This window comes from Gracilinanus agilis, chromosome 4, assembly GCF_016433145.1.
Source record: "Gracilinanus agilis isolate LMUSP501 chromosome 4, AgileGrace, whole genome shotgun sequence".
Classification (NCBI taxonomy): domain Eukaryota; kingdom Metazoa; phylum Chordata; class Mammalia; order Didelphimorphia; family Didelphidae; genus Gracilinanus; species Gracilinanus agilis.
The window spans coordinates 73,928,343-73,948,942 of record NC_058133.1 but is presented as its reverse complement, the minus strand read 5'-3'; the positions used below and the strand labels follow the sequence as shown (position 1 = coordinate 73,948,942).

Here is a 20,600-nt window from a genome sequence, read left to right as displayed (position 1 = left end):
AAAATAAATTCAAGGATCCCAGGTTAAGAATCCTGGAGATTTAGGTACCAGAGAAAATAGAAAAAATGCAAACAACTAATGTAATTAACAGCAATTAGGGTCTGACTGCTGGGGTCTCTTTTAGCTTTGGAGCTATGATGCTAAATTTAAGATTGTATTTATTTACAAACCCTTCTGAGTATATGCATACATACATAAAAATGAACAATATGAACTGTAATAGATGGCTGAGGGTCAACCTTTGTAGAATAAAAAGATAAACAGCATGTATTTTCCTTTATCATTCTATATCGAATAGCCATTTGGTATTAAATTTTTGTCAAAGAACAATTTTAAAATATATTCTTTTCAATTGAATTCTTTTTCTATTTTTATTAAGTATTTTTTAAAAAAGCATAATTACATAATTGTTATCAGGCACTAACAAATGTAAATATGTTATGTTTAATTTTGAGGAATTATACAATTTAAGAATATTAATTTTTTAAAAAAACAAAATTAAGAGATCCAGTAGTTGCTGGATAATGAGGCTGTTCAGTTTTCAAGTAGTGCACTAATCTAATTATCCAAACTATATAAAGTTTCCTACCATTCACACAATCATTTTTTAAAAAGAAAAAAATTTAAACAAATTAATATCACTTGTTAAATTTGTCAAATTCACAACTGTCAAAAAACCATGTTTGCATATGAAGCTTTACCAAGAGGAACTAAAGAATTCCCTCTTGATATTTTAAAAAATGTGAAACTCTTTTCTTTTTTCCTACAAATATTAGCTACTTTAGGCCAAGTTTCAACTTTTTTGGGGTTTGTCTTCCATAAGGAGACTTTAATATAGAAGTTATACAACTTAATTAGATGATTTTAAGTTCTTAAAAAAGGACACTTTAATACAGTGTAAGTTGTATAGTTAAAAGGAAAACAGCTGTTTATCAAAGTGAAGTGAATATAAACTTTACTAAGACCTCCAATGATTTTTTTTTCAGCAGTTTTAATCAGTGGTGGATTAATTCCAACCAGTCAGGTGGATTAATTCAATTGTTGGTGTTTTTGTGAGATTTGCTCATTCAGCATCAAGCTTATAGCTCTCTCTAATTTCAACAGAATTGGTGAAAAGGTACCAAAAAACATGGAGTCATGGTAGAGCTATATCTAGAATTTAGGTCTTTAGATTATCCAGTTTAATGTTACTTTGGTTCTTGAGCCATCTTTAGTTTGGGATATTTTTAACATCAATCACTTAATGTTAAAAAACACACAAAAAACCAATTTATTAATATCTTTAAAATGCTTAGGTTAAATTGAATAATTCTTATGGCCTTTTACAGCTTGAAATTTAAATCCTAAGGTTGGCATATTCTGTAAAAACTATGAAATCTCTTGCTCCTTCCCTCTAGTTGAACCTGAACAATCCTCTTGTATTCAAATAGGATTACCTACTATTTGAGGGAAATTTAAGAGAAAAACAAATTTTGATCTCAGTGTTTGTGAATTTGAAATTTATTAAATTGCTTCTCCCACCTGAAATCTAGTAATATTCTTATTAAATATACAACTGTTTATAATTCTGCTTTTTGGGAGTAGAAAACATCTTTTCTCTCTTCAACTGTTTATACATTGTTATTTTGTATAATTCAGAAAACAGCCAGCATTATTGGTTATTTAAATCTTCTTTTATGCCTGTTTTCTGCATTATTCTAAAACAGGACAGTACAAATTGTTACTTGGATACTTTTTATAGACAAACAAAAGAGCAAAACATCTATGCGAGAGTGGCTTGAGAGAAACCAAATCAAATTATTAATTGCTTTAATGAGTTGCATTTTGCTAAATAATCTATTTAGAAATTAACAAATTTTATTTCTGGGCTCTATCTAGGTAATATATTTCAGCACTTTTTAGAATTCCAAAACTTTTTAATCCACATAAGAAAATTGAAAAGCTAACAATCACACATATTGACTGAAATTGCTTAACTGTCAGAAATTTGTGCCATTTATTTAACTAGTGTTTATTAACTGCTAGGCATTGTGCTAAACAATAGATTATCAGAGAATTAAATTTTCTTTACAAGGATGTCATTCCCTCTCTCCTGCATTCTTCTACAAGCAGGGTTGGGCCTTTCTAGTCCTAAAAAATATTTTCCTGTTCCTCTTGTATCAATTAGCTTTCACTCCATTTCTTCCCTTTCATTTGCTATCTAACTTCTTTAAAAAGTTTTCTACTCTGAATGTCTCTTATTCTTTATTACCTATTTCCATTTCAGCTCAAAGTATGGCTTCTAATACCAATCTATTGAAAATGGCCCAAAGGTCACAAACGACCTTCTGATCCAATAGCATCTGCAGTCCTTAAATTCTCTGATCTCTTTGTTGTGCTTGGCATTATTGACCATCAACTCCAATTCAATAAATGAGGTTATAAACCGTATATTACACGACAAGGGCTCTGTTAGGCCTAACAAACTCCAAACAATCCCTCGTTCTCCAACTGCTTTTTATGGTTGAATGACCGTAATAGTCATTCTACTATGACTATTATAAATAGTAGTAGTGACTAATGATGTCAGTTTGCTAAAAGGTCTCCAGTAGAGTGCTCCAGGGATCAAAGCTTGGTTCTGTGTTAACGAACACTTAGCAGTCTAAGTTTCATTAAATTTGCAGATGACAAAGCTAAAAAGAACAGAGCACAATATCAAGGCAACTGCAATAAGATAAAATTTAGTAGGGATGAATGTAAAATTGTGGGAAGCCAATAAGAGAATAGATAAAAATCTGAGACTCCTCTTTTGACCTCTTTTGTAATCCTTGTGATTTCTTGTTGAAAAGTATTGTGGCCTTATTGAAAAACTTTAAGTTCCTATCAAACCTGAATTTAAAGGGTTAACACTGTTAACACAGCAAGGAATGCTGCTGCCTGGTATAGCCAAGGCCAAAATCTTAGCGGGGGCAATTCAACCCTGAGAGGGATATTTCCCAACTTGGCTTCCTGATAAGAACCTAGTCAAAATTCAGCCTTGGCCTTGGTCTATTCTGAAGCCAATATTTTGTGTTTTGATGTGACATAATTTGTAACTTCTGCGCATCTGCAAAGTTTCGGGGGGGTTCTTTTGTGTGAAATATATATAATAAACTCCATGCTCCTGGAGCCAAAGCATGAAGTAAAAGACAACTCCCTAATCCTGTCCTTATTTCCTTATCAACTAAATTGTCCTTATCAGATTATCAGAGAGATAAAGAGATCTCCACATAAAGTTTCATACTTCGGTAAAAGAAATAGATGTTATAAGTACAAAAAGGATGAGACATGGGTAGATAGTTTTTTTCTGGTGGATGACATGTGTTCAACAGTATGCTATGGAAGTCTAAAAGGTCCTGCAATCTATATTCTAAAAAGATTTAAAAAAAATTTTTTATTGATCTTTTGTTTTGGCATCATCCTCATTTCTGAATATGTTCTTCCTCTTTTTCCTTCTCCAGGAAGCCATGCCTTGTAACAAAGATTAAAAGAGAATGGGGGTGAGGGGGTGGGAGTCCTCATAAAGACATGAGAGCTTTATGTGACAGTATATACAAGTATATACAATAGGCAAATCAGTCTTAAGCAGCATTAGAAGATGCAAGAGTATCTACCCTCTACATACATGCCAGAAAAAAAAATCTTAAAACACAGGTCTAGTCAATCAAGTCATTACTCTGCTAAAGATTCTTTACTACCCTTTACTACCCTTAGGATATATATCTATCTATATCTATCTATCTATCTATCTATCTATCTATCTATCTATCTATCTATCTATCTATCTATCTATCTATATATCTCTTAAGCTGAGGAATTTGTTTTATATATATATATAAAACAAATTCCTCAGCTTAAGATTTTTTTTTTAAACCCTTGTACTTCGGTGTATTGTCTCATAGGTGGAAGATTGGTAAGGGTGGGCAATGGGGGTCAAGTGACTTGCCCAGGGTCACACAGCTGGGAAGTGGCTGAGGCCGGGTTTGAACCTAGGACCTCCTGTCTCTAGGCCTGACTCTCACTCCACTGAGCTACCCAGCTGCCCCCGATTTTTTTTTTTTTAAAAAACCCTTAACTTCTGTATTGGCTCCTAGGTGGAAGAGTGGTAAGGGTGGGCAATGGGGGTCAAGTGACTTGCCCAGGGTCACATAGCTGGGAAGTGTCTGAGGCCAAATTTGAACCTAGGACCTCCCGTCTCTAGGCCTGACTCTCAATTCACTGAGCTGCCCCCACAGCTAAAGATTTTTTAAAAGTTAAGTTTTATAGATCCTTTATCTGTAAAATAAGTGGGTTATGCTAGATCAAGTGTTCTTAATCTAGAGTTTGTGAATTAAAAAAATAGATATTTTGATAACTATTTAAATATACTTCACTTCCTTTTTATTTTATTTATTTAATGATGATTCTGAGAAGGGGTCTCATAGGCTTTACCAGATTGTTGGTAACAATTATTGTGTGAAGTCTTAGGGGCAAATTGTTATAGGCTAGTTCAGATATATACTACAATGACTGTGACATAAAAATGAAAGTTATCCAAGTCACAGAATTAGAGCTGATGGAGATCTTCAAAACCATCTAGCCCAGGGATTCTTCACTTTTTATATGCGTGTCATGCACAAGACTTGAACCCACACCTCTTTATCCAGGCCTGGCTTTCTATCCGCAGAGCTCTTCAATACTTCTTTTCCTACATATTGTACATATAAAATAGTTTGGGTTAAACAGAAGAATATGGCAAGAAAGTTGGAAACTATTTAAATTGAGCTTATTGTGAGCAATTCAAGTCTCCTACAGTAGATCATATACCAGATCGCACTGTTTCTAATGAATAAATTCTTTAGAAACAGCTTTAGTGTAGATTAAACATTGTATCTAAAAGAAACATTCAGCATTCATGCTGTTGGAACTGTGCTCATTAAAGGTATTTTTAATGATCAGCAGATTAAGGATTTATTGGTTATGAAAATTTTTTTATCTGTTGCTGAGTTTAATATAGGATTGGAAACCTCCCCTTACCCCCAAAAAAACCAAACCACAATTTTGACTATCAAGCAGAAGCAAACTATTCTAGAAATCACTCTACCTTGAATAGGCTAAATTTATTTCCCTAGCTATTTCAGGGGATAAATAGATACAGATTATGAGAAAAAGATAATTAAAGATAACCACAGTAAGGAAGAGAAATATGAGGGTAAAGGAAAGAAGCTAAACGATAACTTGATTAGCAAGATGGCTCAGTGGATAGAGTGCTGGGCCTGAAGTTAGAAAGACATCTTTCTGAGTTCAAATCTGGCCTCAAACATTTACTAGTCGTGTGACCCTGGGGAAGTCACTTAACACTGTTTCCCTCAGTTTCTTCATTTGTAAAATAAGCTGGAGAAGAAAATGGTAAGCCTTCCAGTATCTTTGCCAAGAAAACCTCAAATGAGGTCACAAGATATCAGACATGATTGAAATGATTAAACAACAACAAATGAATAGGAGATCTTGCATCTTCTTCATAATAGAAAGCGTAAAAACTTCGTTTGGGATGAGGATGTAAAATAAATTTTCAGTAAAGGTGCCCCAAGACAAAAACCCCCAAATATGAGTTTCATTAAAAATACTATACTTGGCCAATCTTTTAATCAGAAATCTGGAATATCATTAAAATTATATGAACATTGATTGAACTACTTATTGGACAATAAGAAAACAGAAATACAAAGTTTAGATAAGGAATATTGACTAACTTCAAAGAGAAAATCCAATAGAGTTCAAGAATGTTATATCATACAGTGAGGGCAAGAAAGCATTACAAACCAAAATGCCATGTGAGAAGATATGGAGGAAGGTCACTTAAGGGTGTAAGCATGGTTGATCAGGGGTGTCACGTAAGAAAGAGGTAGTGGAAAATGTCAAATGGAATTCCAAGTCTTCCCTTAAAAAGGCTTGTTAAAAACTAAGAAGCAAGGATCTTAGATTAGCAACTTTCATCTGCAGAATTACAGTTCTCTAATTCAAGGAAGATCAATTTAGTGGTAGAAAAATATTTGAAGACAACATCAAATTTATTTAAAAAGAGCTTAGATTTCTGTATCAAAATGATGTGCTACCTTTGTTCTTTTTTCCTCTTTATAATGTTCATAATGTTAGGTTAACTGTGTGTAAACTATTATATCAAATAGAAACAATCAACAGCAAGACAACAAATATAATTTTTCAAAAGTGACACTTAAAACTTAGGCATTTCTTACTGAGCAATATTTTATTCACTCCTGCTCCCTTTTTTCTGTCTAAATGAGGAAGCTGAGTGAAATGAATCACTGAAGTCATACTGCAAATTAATAATAGGTCATTAGAAATGAATGACAAGATCCTCAAATAATAAGGCCAAAATATGATTACAAAAATGACCCTGCATAAATAGAGAAATGTTAAAATCATGTAACAGCACATATGAACATTTCTTATATTTTCTGGTTAAAGGAAGGAATATTCAAAATGAATTTTAATTCTATGTTTTAGATTGGTGTTTCAAAAAAAAGTTCCACAGAGCATTGTTCAAGCCAAGCCAATCTAACAGACATGAAGGCTGAGAACATAAACTTCATGAAAAAAATCCAGATTCAGAACACTGGAGTCCAAAAAGAAAAAACTCGCCACTAAAATAATGATTCAGACTCAGCCTCTACAAGGCTACGACAAATTGAGTATCTCTAGAGAGAACAAAGAATGGTATGGTCCAAATACTTGGTCACTACTTAAAAGTTCCTTCAGGTGTTTAACAAAATTGTGGAATGTTCATTTACTTAAATGAGTATAATGGATATTGAAGTAAAATAAATTCATTAAAAATAGCTGATTATTTCACAAAAGAAAATAAGATCAAAGATCATATGGAAAGAATTATATTTATGTATAATGCAACAACTGTGACTTCATGCTCATTAAGTCATTAGTAGGGTATAAATAATAGGTGTAATTCTCAGGAGGAAAAGATGAAAATTTCCCTTTCTTTGCTAATACTACATTGTAAGTAATTTTTCTTCATTAGACAGAGAGCTAAGTAGGGTCCTAAAATGTAATTCCATATGGCTCCAAAGAAAGAAACATTTTGAAGAAATTCTACATGATGTCAATTTTGATGGAACATATCTACTGCTTCCCTAGACTAAAGATTTACCTTAATTTACATTATTTAATGATTTAATCTAAGTCCATTAAATAAATTAATATACAGTCCTTTCCCAGCCTTTTGGAGGTAACTCTAGGTTCTCAAGGTCTACTGCCATCCAAGTTTAAGCCCTAGCCCTAGAGGGCTCTACCATTCTGGAAAGGTTTCAAGTATGGCCTTCACAATGGACTGAGTGCTTTCTAAAAATCAGTTCAAGTAAACAGGTAGAAACACATCAACAACAGGCTGGGGCTTGGTGATGAATTTTTGGGCTAAAGCAATTCATGGAATAAAGAAAAATACAAAATGGCCCTCAGTACTGTGCAACCTCCTCTGCTTCTGCAGCGATGGTGACAAAGCACATGGAAAGGGGGAAAAGAGCGCTAAGAAACACATAGCTTTCAAACAATCTAAAATCTCTGCTGTTCTCAATGTGAACTCTAAATATGAGCTATCTGTCCAAAGACCAATTTGTGGACTTGATGGATGCTGAGGTCCCTTCTAACTCAAAAATTCTGTGATTCTGTGTGGACATAAGTTGAGGAAGCTGAATCATATTGATCTTGGTATTCTTTTTATAAAAGAAACCAGAAGAAAGAAGGAAGTTGCAGCTAAATGAAAGGTTGGACAACAGGGTAGTCCTTAGAGAAGCCAAGAGAGAAGATGGTAGAGTTAAGTTTTATCATATAGGCAAAGACAATAAGAAAAATGATTTCACCGAGTATTTGGTCAGTGTATAGTATTACAGTAATAATGATTGGTATTTGGAAAAAAGCAATATGAAAGTAACTGCAGTTTATTTCACTATCAATGATTAGTTTGACAATACTTGGAATGAAAATTTAGACAAATTCTCTGACAAACCTGATATGACCTTCCAAATTAATTCAACATATATTCTGACTTTAATGCAGCGCTGGGAAAATATAAAAATGCTAGGAAATATTAGAAAGCACATTATAGGAAAAAGGAATCCAAATAGTGTAGTGAGGGACTTATAGACTATACAGAAGCTTTGTACTTTCATATCATGAACCTCTCTTTAAGAAAAGAATGGGTAAGTGCTAGATATAATAAACATGAAATAATATTGTAAAAAATTGACAGAAAATTCCTTGTTCCTGATGAATTAGCTGTCTATAGTCAATTCACTGATTTTTTTAGGATAAAGATCAGAATTAGTAAAAAAGTAAGAATAATAATAGTGATACAGTATACAGAATGACAATTTAAACTTGAACTATTAAAGCAAGCAATTTGTGTTTAAAAATAGGAAATCAACACCAGAAATTCTACTGACCCATTTAAATTATTTCATTCAGTTGTTTAGACAATGCCAATCTACCATAATATGATAAAGGGCCCAGAGAGTCAGAAGGTTAATATCAATTTATTAACCACTTATTATGTGCCAGACATTGTGCCAAATGTTAAGAGATACACAAAACAGTAAAAACATGGTTCCCTACTCTAAAGGAGCTGACATTTTAAAGGAGAGACAAATGACAAACATGTGATAAAATCTGTACATACAAAATGCAGACAGAGTAGATGAATGGTTATCTTACAAGCAGTTACAGGTGATGTGAGAAAGGGGAGCCAGGAAGGCAGAGATGAGGAGGGACAACATTCCAGGCACTGAAAAAGCATGGAATAAAGAGATGGAGATGGAAAGTCTTGTTCATGAATGACAAAGAGAACAGTGCCACTGTATAATAAAGAATGTGGAAGGGTTAAGGCTAAAAAAGACTGGAAACATAGGAAGGGGTAAAGTTGTAAAGGGTTTTAAATACCAAACAAAGCATTTTATATTTGATCCTGGAGATAACAGGCAGACACACTGGAGTTTATGGAGTGAGTGTGAGTGACTGTAGTTCTCAATACCAATAAGAAAGTTGGGAAAGAGGTGTAGGTTTGGAAAGGGGGAAGATAAAGAAATCTGTTTTAGATAAACTGAATCTGAGTGAGATACATATGGGATATCTAATTTGAAGTGTCCCAAAAGTAGTTTGTGATATGAAGCTGGACCTCAGGAAACAAAGTACAGCTGAATATATAAATTGGAGAATCAACTGCATAGTTATGATATTGAAGCAATGGGAATTAATGAGAACACCAATCAAGAAAGCAGAGGGAAAAGATTAAGAGAGAGATATGGCTAATAAGAGTAACCTAGAATGGTAAAATAGTTATGAGGAAAACTAAGGGAAAGCAGTGACATGAACCTAGAGCTATGTTCAGAAGAGATCCACATTGTCAAACACTGCAGAAAGATGAGGGTTGTTGTTGTTGTTGTTTTTTTAACTTACTTTCTGTCTTAGTAACAGCTCTAAGACAGAAGAACAAGGGTTAGGCAAATGGAGTTTAAGTGGCTTGCCCAGGGTCACACAACTAAGAAGTGTCTGAGGCCAGATTTGAACCCACGTCCTCCCAATGGTGCCCTATCTGCTGTGTCATTTAACTGCCCCAAGGATGAGTTTTAAGAACAGGTCAATGGACAATTAAGAGATCACTGGTGACTTTGGAGAGAGTAGTTCAATAGAATGAAGAGGATGAAAGTCAGGGAGGGTAGAGAGAAGTGCTGTGACAAGATTGAGGAGGTATGAAAGGTTTGGAATAGTCAATTCTGTAATTACTTTTTCAATTAGCAACCTCTGAGACATACTGCTAAATTACAGATAATTACTTAGTATTGTGGAAAGAGTACTTATTCTTCAGGTCCTTTGGAAACAACCTTACTTGCAACGAAATCACAGATCCTTCTGTCTTGTTTAAGCAGAATTTTCATTAGTACTATTAAATTACTTTAACAGATATTTTATCATTGCTTTAGATATTTTTGTAAATGGTTAACATTGTAATTTATTCATGACTTTGTAAACTGCTGGCCTCTTGTCCATGTCCTCTCAGAGCTCTTTTATAGAAGGCTGACATATCTTACTTGGATCTTTCTCTAGGCCTTTTGCTGTTACCTCCTTTTTGAGTATTGCTCATCGTAAGGGCTAGACCAGATGGCCTGAGATGTGTTCTGACTCTAATATTCTCTAATTCTAATAGTTTAGTTTTTCATTTATATCTCATGTTCATAAAGTTTTATACACACACTTCAGACAATAATTTTTTTAAAAACTCAGAAATTCATAGCTTTAAAAAGACCTTAGATAATATTTAATCTCTTTGGACAATAAGAAAATGAAATTCAATGAAGTAAAGAAACAAACAATAGAAGAAAATATGGTTCATAATGAGCAAAAAAAGACAAAGAATAAATGAAAACATTTCTGGAGAATATTTTCTGACTAAATTGTTAAGAATGAATTACAATTACTTTAAGTGCTTCTTGAATGGCAACATCTAAGTTGAATCTACAACAACTGAAAAATATTTGAGGGTTTTTCAGAAATCTTTCTTGAGGACTGGGCAGTGGGAAGATTTGCTTTCTAATCCAAGAAAGAATCAAATAACAAGTAATCTAAAAGTATGAATCCACTACTCTAATACTAGAAATATAAGCCTTAAGATTGAACCATAGGATAGTAAAGAGCTAACTAAAGGTCTATGGACAGTAATACAAAATTCTCTAGAAGTAGATAAAAAAGAACTAAATTTACATAGCAAATGTTTTGTTTAAATTAGTAAATACAAAAATGCTTTCTATCTTTACAATCTAATGGAGCAGATATGTATAGATAGATATAGATAAGACATACACAGACACATACAGACACATACAGGCAGTAAATAGAAAATCATTTTAATGTAGAAGATTTTGAGTAAAAGAGGTGGCTGAGAAGAAGGTTAGTGGGTAACATGGCCAGACACACTTTGAAGGCTAGGTTTTAGATGAATTGAAACAGGGAAAGTATAGAAGTAAGGAGAATTGAATTAGGAGGCTAATAGAAAGAAGATAAAATAACGAAGAAGAGAGTTGTGGGAAAAAAAGAAAGAAATGACAAAATCTACCACCTGACTGAACATGTGGAATGCTTTGCATGAATTATTTCAGCGAATCATAAGAGTTTATAGTTAAATTGTAGCACCAAATGAATATTTTCTTAAGAACTAAAAGCTGAAAGTTGAACAAGAGTGGCAGAAATGTTAATATAAGCTGTAAATTAAGAATTTTTGAGTAATACATGACTTTACAAGAACACAAATTCAGAATTGGTGTAACAGAGCTGAGCTACTACAGGCCAGGTCCTCATTATACTGTTATTGGAAAACTGAGGATAATATAAAGATTTTGGAGGCTTTCTAACCTCTCATCTCATAGATGAACTAACTGACGTTTAAAAGGCCAACTGTCTTGCCCAAGGTCATACAGATAGTAAGAGTAGAGAATGATTTAATCTCAGCTCCTCTGGAAACAGAACATTATTCTCTTCTCCTCCCCTACTACCTTTCCTCAAACCCTTCCCAAAACAAAAAACAACCCTCTTTTCTTACAAACTTCTGTAAGTGCTCTATTATCACTCATATTTACCCAATTCATATCCAATATGGTGCCAAGGCTTGTTTTAACCTTCACAATATCTCATATGTGTACATATACACACACAAAAATAGATACACACACCTACACAAATAAATATACTTCCCTTTCTTTTCACTCAGAGATGCCACCCTAGTGCAGGCACTCATTGTCATATATCCTGGTATCCCTACCTCAAACCTTTCCCCATTCTAATTCACTGTTCTCTCAGTTACCAAAGTAGTTTTCCTAAAATGAGGATCTGATCATAACATTCTCCTTACTTAGTAAACTTTGATGGATTCCTAATACCTTCATTTGGCTTTTCGATCTTTCCACATGCTTCCTTCCCTGCTACCCTGTCTACCTTTCCAGTCTACTTCCTCCTTCCTCCCTTTCATGTACTCTGTGATGAGTGACACAGGTATTCTTGTTCTCACTAAACACTGTCTCCTTATTCTATGCCTATAGTGCTCCTCTCTTCCCACCTGTCTGCTCTCCGAGCTTTCTTCAACTTATCTTCAATCTCGCCTTCTGAAGGCCTTCCCTTTTGCTTTCTATATATTCTGGATGTACATAATTATTTGTATGCTCACTCCCCCATTAGAACATGAGCTTTTTGAGAGCTAGGACCATCTTTTTGTTCCCTTTTTTTGTTGTTATTGCCAACACTGGTACTGTGCCTGGTACCCAGAAAGAATTTAATATATACTTAATGATCAACTGAATCTCAACCTCACACTCTTTTCCACACTGAAATGTAAGATTCAAATTAATATCCATTAACTCCAAGTATTATATTTCATAAGATTTATTAATAATCACTTGAAGTAGAAGAAATAAAAGGGCAAAAGTAAAAGCCTGAGTAAAGAAAAGTTTTCCCAGCTTCGTTCATGGGCAAAGAGCAAGGGGTGGGGTCACACACAAACTTTATCTCCAAAACGTAACATGAGAACGAAAGTGGGATGCTGGTATTTTGAGTCCTGAGGAGCAGATTCTAATTATACAGAAAGAAACATCTCTGATTAGGAGCTTTAATTGAAATGATAAAAAATGATGTTAATGACTTGTAGTTCATAATGCTTTCTAAATTTGGTAGGCTAACATTCATTGCTTCATTAGGCTAGGCCCTTATTGCTTCTCCTCTAGCCCAGTGATGGGCAAACTTTTTAAAGAGGGGGCCAAAGGAAAGGAAATGCTCATCTGTCAGTCTGTTTCTAAGGCAACTCTTTTGAAGTTTCATTGTATTGTATCCACTTATTTTATTCGTCAGATTAGGAATAATGTTGCATGGCTGTATAGAACATGTTAGGGGGCTGTATCTGGCCTGCAGGCCGTAGTTTGCCCATCACTGCTCTAGACATCAACTTTTTCATTAGTCTTTGTCTCAAGTTTTTCCTCACTTTAATCCATCCCCCTAAATGTGGTTAAATTATTTTTTTCTAAAGTGCAGGTCCAATCAAGTGAATTCCCTTCATCCTATTCAAAAATCTCTGAAAGTCTCCTAAAACTGGCAAGATCACATATGAACTCTCATTTGGCATTTATAAGACTTCATATCCAGGCTCAGCTTTATTTCTCATCATTCCCCTCAGCGTATTATCAGGTCCAACCAAATGGGACTTGAAGTTTGAGGTAGTTTTTCCTCCACAAAACATTCTATTTCCCATCTCTCTGCAGTCCCCATTCCCACCCCCCAGTCCTGGCATACACTCCTTTCATACCACTGTCCCTTGGAATCTCTCCTCACTCTCAAGACTCAGATCAAGTATCCTCTTTCCTCAGGAAGTTTTTCCTGGTCCCTCAGTTGTTAGTGCTTTACCTGCCATGGTATCTGTTTTATGTGTGTATTTTGCATGTACTTATATATGTGCATGCCATTTCTGGTAATGGCAGAACTCTCTTGCTTTTATCTTTGAATCTGTAATACTTAGTAATTCACCTACCACAAAAAAGGCACTTAAATGCTTCTTGATCAATAAATTCTATTGCTAAAGAGTACACTACAGCATCTCCTACTTTCTACTGTACAAACCTCAAACTTCTTTGCTCTTCTGCTCGCTATTTAACTTAATTTCCATCATCACAACCATCATTATCTTTTGCATAACTGGTACACAGGGAATCTGTTTTTGTGCTATTTTCTTTAGTCAGTATCCTCTTCTTCCTATCCAACCTTGAAAGACTCATGTAAAATATTATCCTTTCCATAAAGCCTTGCTCAACTACTCCTACCCATAATGAGTACTTTTTACCTTCTCTCAAAGGTCACCAGAAGAATGATTACACAGATCCTGAATATGCTTAATTCCTAATTTTATATGTGTAACCTGTTTTGCTTCCTGAAATCCACAGCAAACTCTCTGAGTAAAGGTATCATCATATCTTATACCTTTTCTGTATTCCACATATAAGACAAGGTCTAAAATCACTACTTATTGATGAATTAAAGAGATATTCTTTAATTGCTTAATTGCCTGGCTAGTAAACTTCCATTATACCACATTATACATTTATTAGTTGAATGAAATAAATAAAAACTATTTTTATTGCCTAAAAGCAAGGATTAAATCCAACATTTTATATGTCCTGACCTGTCACTCCCAAATCCTTTTATTTCAATATAGCAATCTGCATTGCTGTTCATTCATATTCTTTTCTGGTCTCATATCCAGTTTTCAGATTCTTTCTATCTCTTTCTTTCTCTTATGATCTACTTTATTCTTTTTTTTTTTATCTCTACTTTATAACTTCTCACTTACTTCAGACCCAGATACTTCAAATGTCTTCTCTGATACCTTCAAGCTTTTTCTGAGTTTTCCTTTCTGTCTTAAGAAATAGATGATTTGTCACAAACTTAAAAAGCCAGTAATGGAAACTTTTAGGGTCATATCTACACAAACTAAACTGCAAACTTGCTAGGATCATAACCCATACATCATAAGGTGTAAAGGAATATCTTGAGATAAAAAACATCTCATATCTCTATTTCACCAACATGATCATACATGGTACCTAATAGTGATAATAGTAAAAAATTATGTAGTGCTTTGAAATTTGGTACCCATTGTAGGTATATTATCTCATTTAATTTTCCCAATTTATCATCTCTGATAGTAAAAGAAATGGAAGGCTCAGGGAAGTTGAGGCTTCCTGTGGTAAGAAATAGAATTTGATCCTGGGTTTCTTCTATTTTTCGATCTAAAAGGCTTTATATACTTCTTTGTATTTGTGCTCAATCAGTTTTTGGTCATAATTCTGGAGCTAAAAGAAGCTTTAGACATTATTTCATGTAATCTATTTATTTTACTAATGAGGAAACTAAGTACAAAGATGATATAATCTGCTTAAGACCATATAACATGGCAGTAGTAAAATGATGACCAGAGCTCACGTTCAACTTCCTGGGTAGTGATCTACTATAATACAAGTTACGTTAATGAAAGGAAAATCACTTATATTTTGTAACAAATAAATTATTTATTTGTTTCATATTCCTTACACCCTTCTTCCCTGTAATCCCATATTTTGTTTAAAAGAACCTCTAAGACTTAAGAGAACACAAAATTCACAGAAGACAACCCAGGTGATATGTTTGTACACCTGCTTTAAAACTTGCTGATCTCCTGCTTCTCCTCCTCCTTTCTAATCGGACAGTGAAATAAATGGCCTGAACGCCCCAGCAGAGAATCCCAGAATAAAAGCATAAAGAATAACAGAAAACTTCCAGTAACTTAATCCTTCACAGTGAGGGATTGGAGAACTACTGATTACAATCTTGGGCTTTTAAAAATGTATGTGTCATTAAGACAATTTATAAAGCATGGGGCATTTTGAAATTTTCTATAGAAAATTAAATGTAGAGTAAAACAACCTTAATAGAAACTATATGTTAACACAATGTTCCATACTAGTGATTTTTAACCTTTATTTTAATTATAACCAATTGTTTAAAAACACAGGACCATTCAAAGACTGTCAGCAAGCCAAAGAAGCTGGTCATTCTGTTAACGGCATTTATATGATCAAACCTGAAAACAGCAATGGGCCGATGCAGTTATGGTGTGAGAACAGTCTGGATCCTGGGGGCTGGACTGTTATTCAAAAAAGGACAGATGGGTCAGTCAACTTCTTCAGAAACTGGGAAAATTATAAGGTAAATAAGAACATTCAGAGTTTGGGGAGGTCAGGCAGCATACTTTTTGTAATAATGACCAGTCTCTGTCATAATCAAAAGGTATATTTGAAAAATAATTGCTTATTTCCTATATTTTATTTTATGGAACACTGACACTTAGCAAACTCATTATCATGTTAATTGCTTCAGTTTTAAAAAGTAAAATTATAATTGAGAAAAAAAGAACTAGAATAACAACTAGGAGCTTTTTGTCTCATCTCTCTGAAGAGATATTTAATCCACGTCTTATTTACAAGTTAATCATAATTTTTATGTGCTCACATAGGAACAGAATAATATGTATGAATTCTAGAAAGGTTACATATAAGACTTCATTACCTAATACTTGACATATTGTTGCAACACACTAATTTTCTGTATAGTACATACAATATATAGTCTTTCATAGTTTAAGAAAAAAGTTAACAAAAGTTAACAAGAATCCTACAAAAAATTCAAGCCTGTTTTATAACTACTAACTTTAAAAAAAATTTAGTCTTCTTTAAATCTCTGAGAATAAAATGAGTGAATGTATTTTAGCAGATATTTCTATTAACATGAAATAAAATGTTTAGTTTATTCCAGTTTTATATGTTTTTACAAATAATTTCAGAAATGAGTAGAACAGTTGGAAATTTCCCTGAAAGAGGTTGTGTGCATTATTACGAACAATAAGGAATTGTAATAAAAAAAGAAGAAAATAGTCTACAAATGGAATTCTTTTGGAGATACACAATTTAAAGCATTAGATTAACATCTGTCAAGACTTGCATACAACTAGCTGTATATTCTAAAAAGATGCAACAATGCAGGTCAATGCTTTACTTACATAGGAATATTACTTGGTTTATTTTACAATTATAATAAAGAAGGATATTTAATCTTTTTGAATTAATAAATTCCCTGATGCTTAGAAATAACAAATGTATTGATAAACAGACAAACTTAAAACACATCTATAGTAATCTATGCTGTGCTAAATATCCTGGTTAAACTTAAATGGTTACAATTTTTGAGTAATTCCAATTTAAGGAAACTAAAGTTTGGCAAACTGATTAAGCAAAAAAGCATTCATTCCAAACGTTAGGTAACAGTATATCAAGCTAAGTAAGTGGTACATCAATTTAATGTCATTAGGTCCCATACCACGATCCAGAGAAACCAACATTTTCATTTGAAGGGAAATGGGTGTATTCACCTTCTTTAGTAGTTCTGAAGATACTTCATAAATTTTTTCAAAACCAGTCATATTGCTATCATTCCCTTCTTTGTCCCAATTTTCCATCCTTACTCCCCTTTCTTCCTTCTCCTATCCAAACTCAGTTATGTGGCAGAGGGAATACCTATGTGGATATATTTAGGGAAATTTGAAATACTGAAAAGTTTACATATAACTACAATTCTGTGGGATACACACACATATTCCTTCTATATACATACATATTTGTGCATTATCTACTAACAGAAAGGATTTGGAAACATTGATGGAGAATACTGGCTGGGCCTGGAAAATATCTATCTGCTCACTAATCAAGATAATTATAGGCTGTTAATTGAATTAGAAGACTGGAGTGATAAGAAAGTCTATGCAGAATATAGTAGCTTTCGCCTGGAGGCTGAAAATGAATTCTATAGACTACGCCTAGGAACTTATCAAGGAAATGCAGGGGATTCCATGATGTGGCACAATGGGAAACAGTTCACTACGCTGGACAGAGACAAAGACATGTATACAGGTAAGGCATTTTATTGCATGATGCACAGACAAACAGGTCCTTGTAGACTCTGACAGCACAGACTCTAAGATTCTCTTCCAAGTGTTACAACTGGAACCTTGATTTGAAAGCACTGGCTACAGGATAAAATTCAGTGGAGGGCCAGGCTTCTTGACTTCTCAAGAGTTTGAGTTTAGTTAATGTCTAAACTCTAAGGAGGTCTTTTGTGCATGGGCTTGAAGCATAACAAGGTTCCAGTGCACCAATTCAGATAAGCAGGATTTCTTTTCTGGAAAAGGACATTTCTAAGTAACCCACTTAACAATAACGAAAATATATAGATTTCATATACAAATAAATGCCTGTGCCCTCAATTCTAGCTCTTTGGGCATAGGTGACTACAAATATCCAGAAGATGATATAAAATTTTAAGCAGGGCCATTGTGGACAAAAGTATTATATTCAAAAATGCTAATAGTTTATGGGGGGGGGAGGTCAGGGGTTGAAGGGGAAAGTAAGAACATGAATCATGTAACCATGATAATTTTTCTAAAAAATAAAAATTATTTTAAAAAAATGCTAATAGTTTTCAGCTGCTGTTCCACAATGGCAAGAGTTTCAAAATGAATTATTTCTCAAAATCCAATTAACTTCTGTTGGTATTTCTTTATTCTTATTTAGTATCTGAAAATGCAGTATTTTTTGCCTCTTCTCCAAAAGGAACAGCTGGCTCTTTGCTTTATTACCTTTAAACTGCTGGAAATTGCATCATTCATGGGTACAAATACTTTTCATTTATTTGCCTTATTGACTGGAAAAAGCTATTTTAAAAGTTGAAGTGATAAAGCAGTAATAAGCAAGAATAAATTGAAGTAAAAACTAAAGGCGTGTATGTACCCTTACTTTGTAAAACTTCAAAAAAGAAAAGCTCTTTAAAATACAAAAGGCATTCATAAAGGGGGGAAATGCTCAATATGCTGAAATAAAATGAAATTAGAACTATCTATCAAAGGCAATAGACTACTATGTATAGTTTTACAGAATAGCATTTTTTTAAGAACAAACATTTCACTCTAACATTTTTGTTACTTTTCTTCAAAGGAAACTGTGCCCACTTTCACAAAGGAGGCTGGTGGTACAATGCTTGTGCACATTCTAACCTGAATGGAGTGTGGTACAGAGGTGGTCATTACCGAAGCAAGCACCAAGATGGGATTTTTTGGGCTGAGTACCGAGGAGGTTCATACTCTCTGAGGGCAGTTCAAATGATGATCAGACCAATTGAATGAAGAGGAAACCTTCCATTTAATGAACACAAAATTTTAATGCTCTAGTTTCCAAGATTTTAAATGTTAAGTGTACATTTTTATTTTGCACAATTTATACCTGTAAATGCAGGACTACAATTATTTTTAAAACTATTTTTAACTGTGATACAAAAAATTATGCTTCTCATGAATTAACAGGGCTTAAATATATGTGTGTGTGTGTATGTATGTGTGCATGTACTGCAAATGGTTACTTCTTGAGCCCATTACTTAAAAAGAAAAGTTCTTCAAAGTACAAAGATTGTTTTCTAAAATGTAAATATTTGCTACATCTTAAAACAAATGTTTGTTTTATTTTAAAGCAAAATTAAATACATGTTCAGATATTTAACAACTTATTTAAAATCTTCGTAAGATTAACTTCCAGTGGGAAAATTTTTAAATTTTTTAATGATGACTTTGATTCCTAGAAGTATGGACAGGAAATTGGAGAGAAAACTCTAGTTTTGCCAATAGAAATATATTTTCCACCAAATAAAGTATAAAAGTTATTTCAAACTGCAGTTGTACCTTTTACATAACAAAATTAAATCTAAGCTCCTGACTAGACAAATTATGAATATTATCTTTACCTATAGCACAAGCAGGTGACTATCTTTCTATGTAAATGATATAATTCACAAGAATACTGTGATATCTTATGGGTAGTATATTTTAGGAAAGACAATTACAAGTTAAAAAGCACATTCTAAGAAGGTGAATGGCAATAGTAAGTGGCCTAAAGATGATTCCAGGTCAGTCAAAGATCCTGGGAATATGTAGCCTTAAAAATCCAAACCAAACCAAACCACCAGAATTGGGCATGGGGAAAAAACTAAAAAATGGGGATATGATGACAACCCTTCTACAAACTCTGTAGTGAAAATTGACTTTATTCTTGTCCTAAGAATTCAGAACTATGAACAAGTGGGTACAAGTAGCAAGGAGACAGATACAATCACAGAATTTCCTAGTTGTAAGGTATCTCAGCAGCCCTAGTTCCCTATGGGACACCCAACAAGTGGTATACCAATCTTTGCCTGAAAACCCATCATGAAGGAGAGCCCAGGGATCCTGACACAGCAGTACTACTTGTTGACAGTTATAAGTTTTCCTTTATATTACCTCTAAATTTGTGCCTATTATTTCCATCCATTTTCCTTTATTCTATCTTCTGGAGATAAGTACAAAAAAATCTAATCACTTTCCCATATGATAATATTTCAAATACTTGAAAATAGCTATAATGCTCATGTTGAGTCCTCTCTAGGCTAACCATTCTCAGGACCTTCAGTTGATCTTCATATGAAATAAACACCAAACTATTCACTTTTCTTGGTTGCTCTCCTCTTGATGTTTTTAAAATTTTTTTCCAAAAACCATTCCTAAAATTCCTTCTTGACAGATGTAGGAACAAGGTCTAAATCTGTCACTTCATGTATAGGGAGCTGAAACTTCCTCTAGTAGATTGATACTTTCTCTGCAATTTTCAGTCTTAGGGAGTTGCTTAGGGGCCTGTGAGATTAAGTGTTTACCCAGAGGTTCTATAACTGGCCTGTGCCAAGAGATAGAACCTGAACCCAGGTCTTCCCAGGTGGCTCTGTATTATAATGGCTCTTGAAATCAACATGATACTTTCAGATGGCCTGACTGGGTAGAGTGGGCCCATCTTTACTTTCCTCATTCCTCAAATTATACCTGTATCTCTACATGCTGGTGATATGACGGCTTACTTGAAAATCTTAGAGAATGAACA

At 33.8% G+C, this 20,600-nt stretch overlaps 2 protein-coding genes across 2 annotated transcripts in view; one reads left to right on the top strand and one right to left on the bottom strand.

The window, feature by feature from the left end:
• Positions 1–19,065, top strand: part of ANGPTL1 (angiopoietin like 1) — a 28,766-nt gene extending 9,701 nt beyond the window's left edge. Inside the window, exons 3-5 of the mRNA XM_044676569.1 lie at positions 15,608–15,801; positions 17,288–17,558; positions 18,639–19,065. Coding sequence (XP_044532504.1) covers positions 15,608–15,801; positions 17,288–17,558; positions 18,639–18,826 — 653 coding nt within the window. The 3' untranslated portion in view covers positions 18,827–19,065. The remainder of the gene's footprint in view (positions 1–15,607; positions 15,802–17,287; positions 17,559–18,638) is intronic.
• RALGPS2 (Ral GEF with PH domain and SH3 binding motif 2) overlaps positions 1–20,600 on the bottom strand; it is a 160,919-nt gene that overhangs the window by 53,361 nt on the left and 86,958 nt on the right. The window lies entirely within an intron of this gene.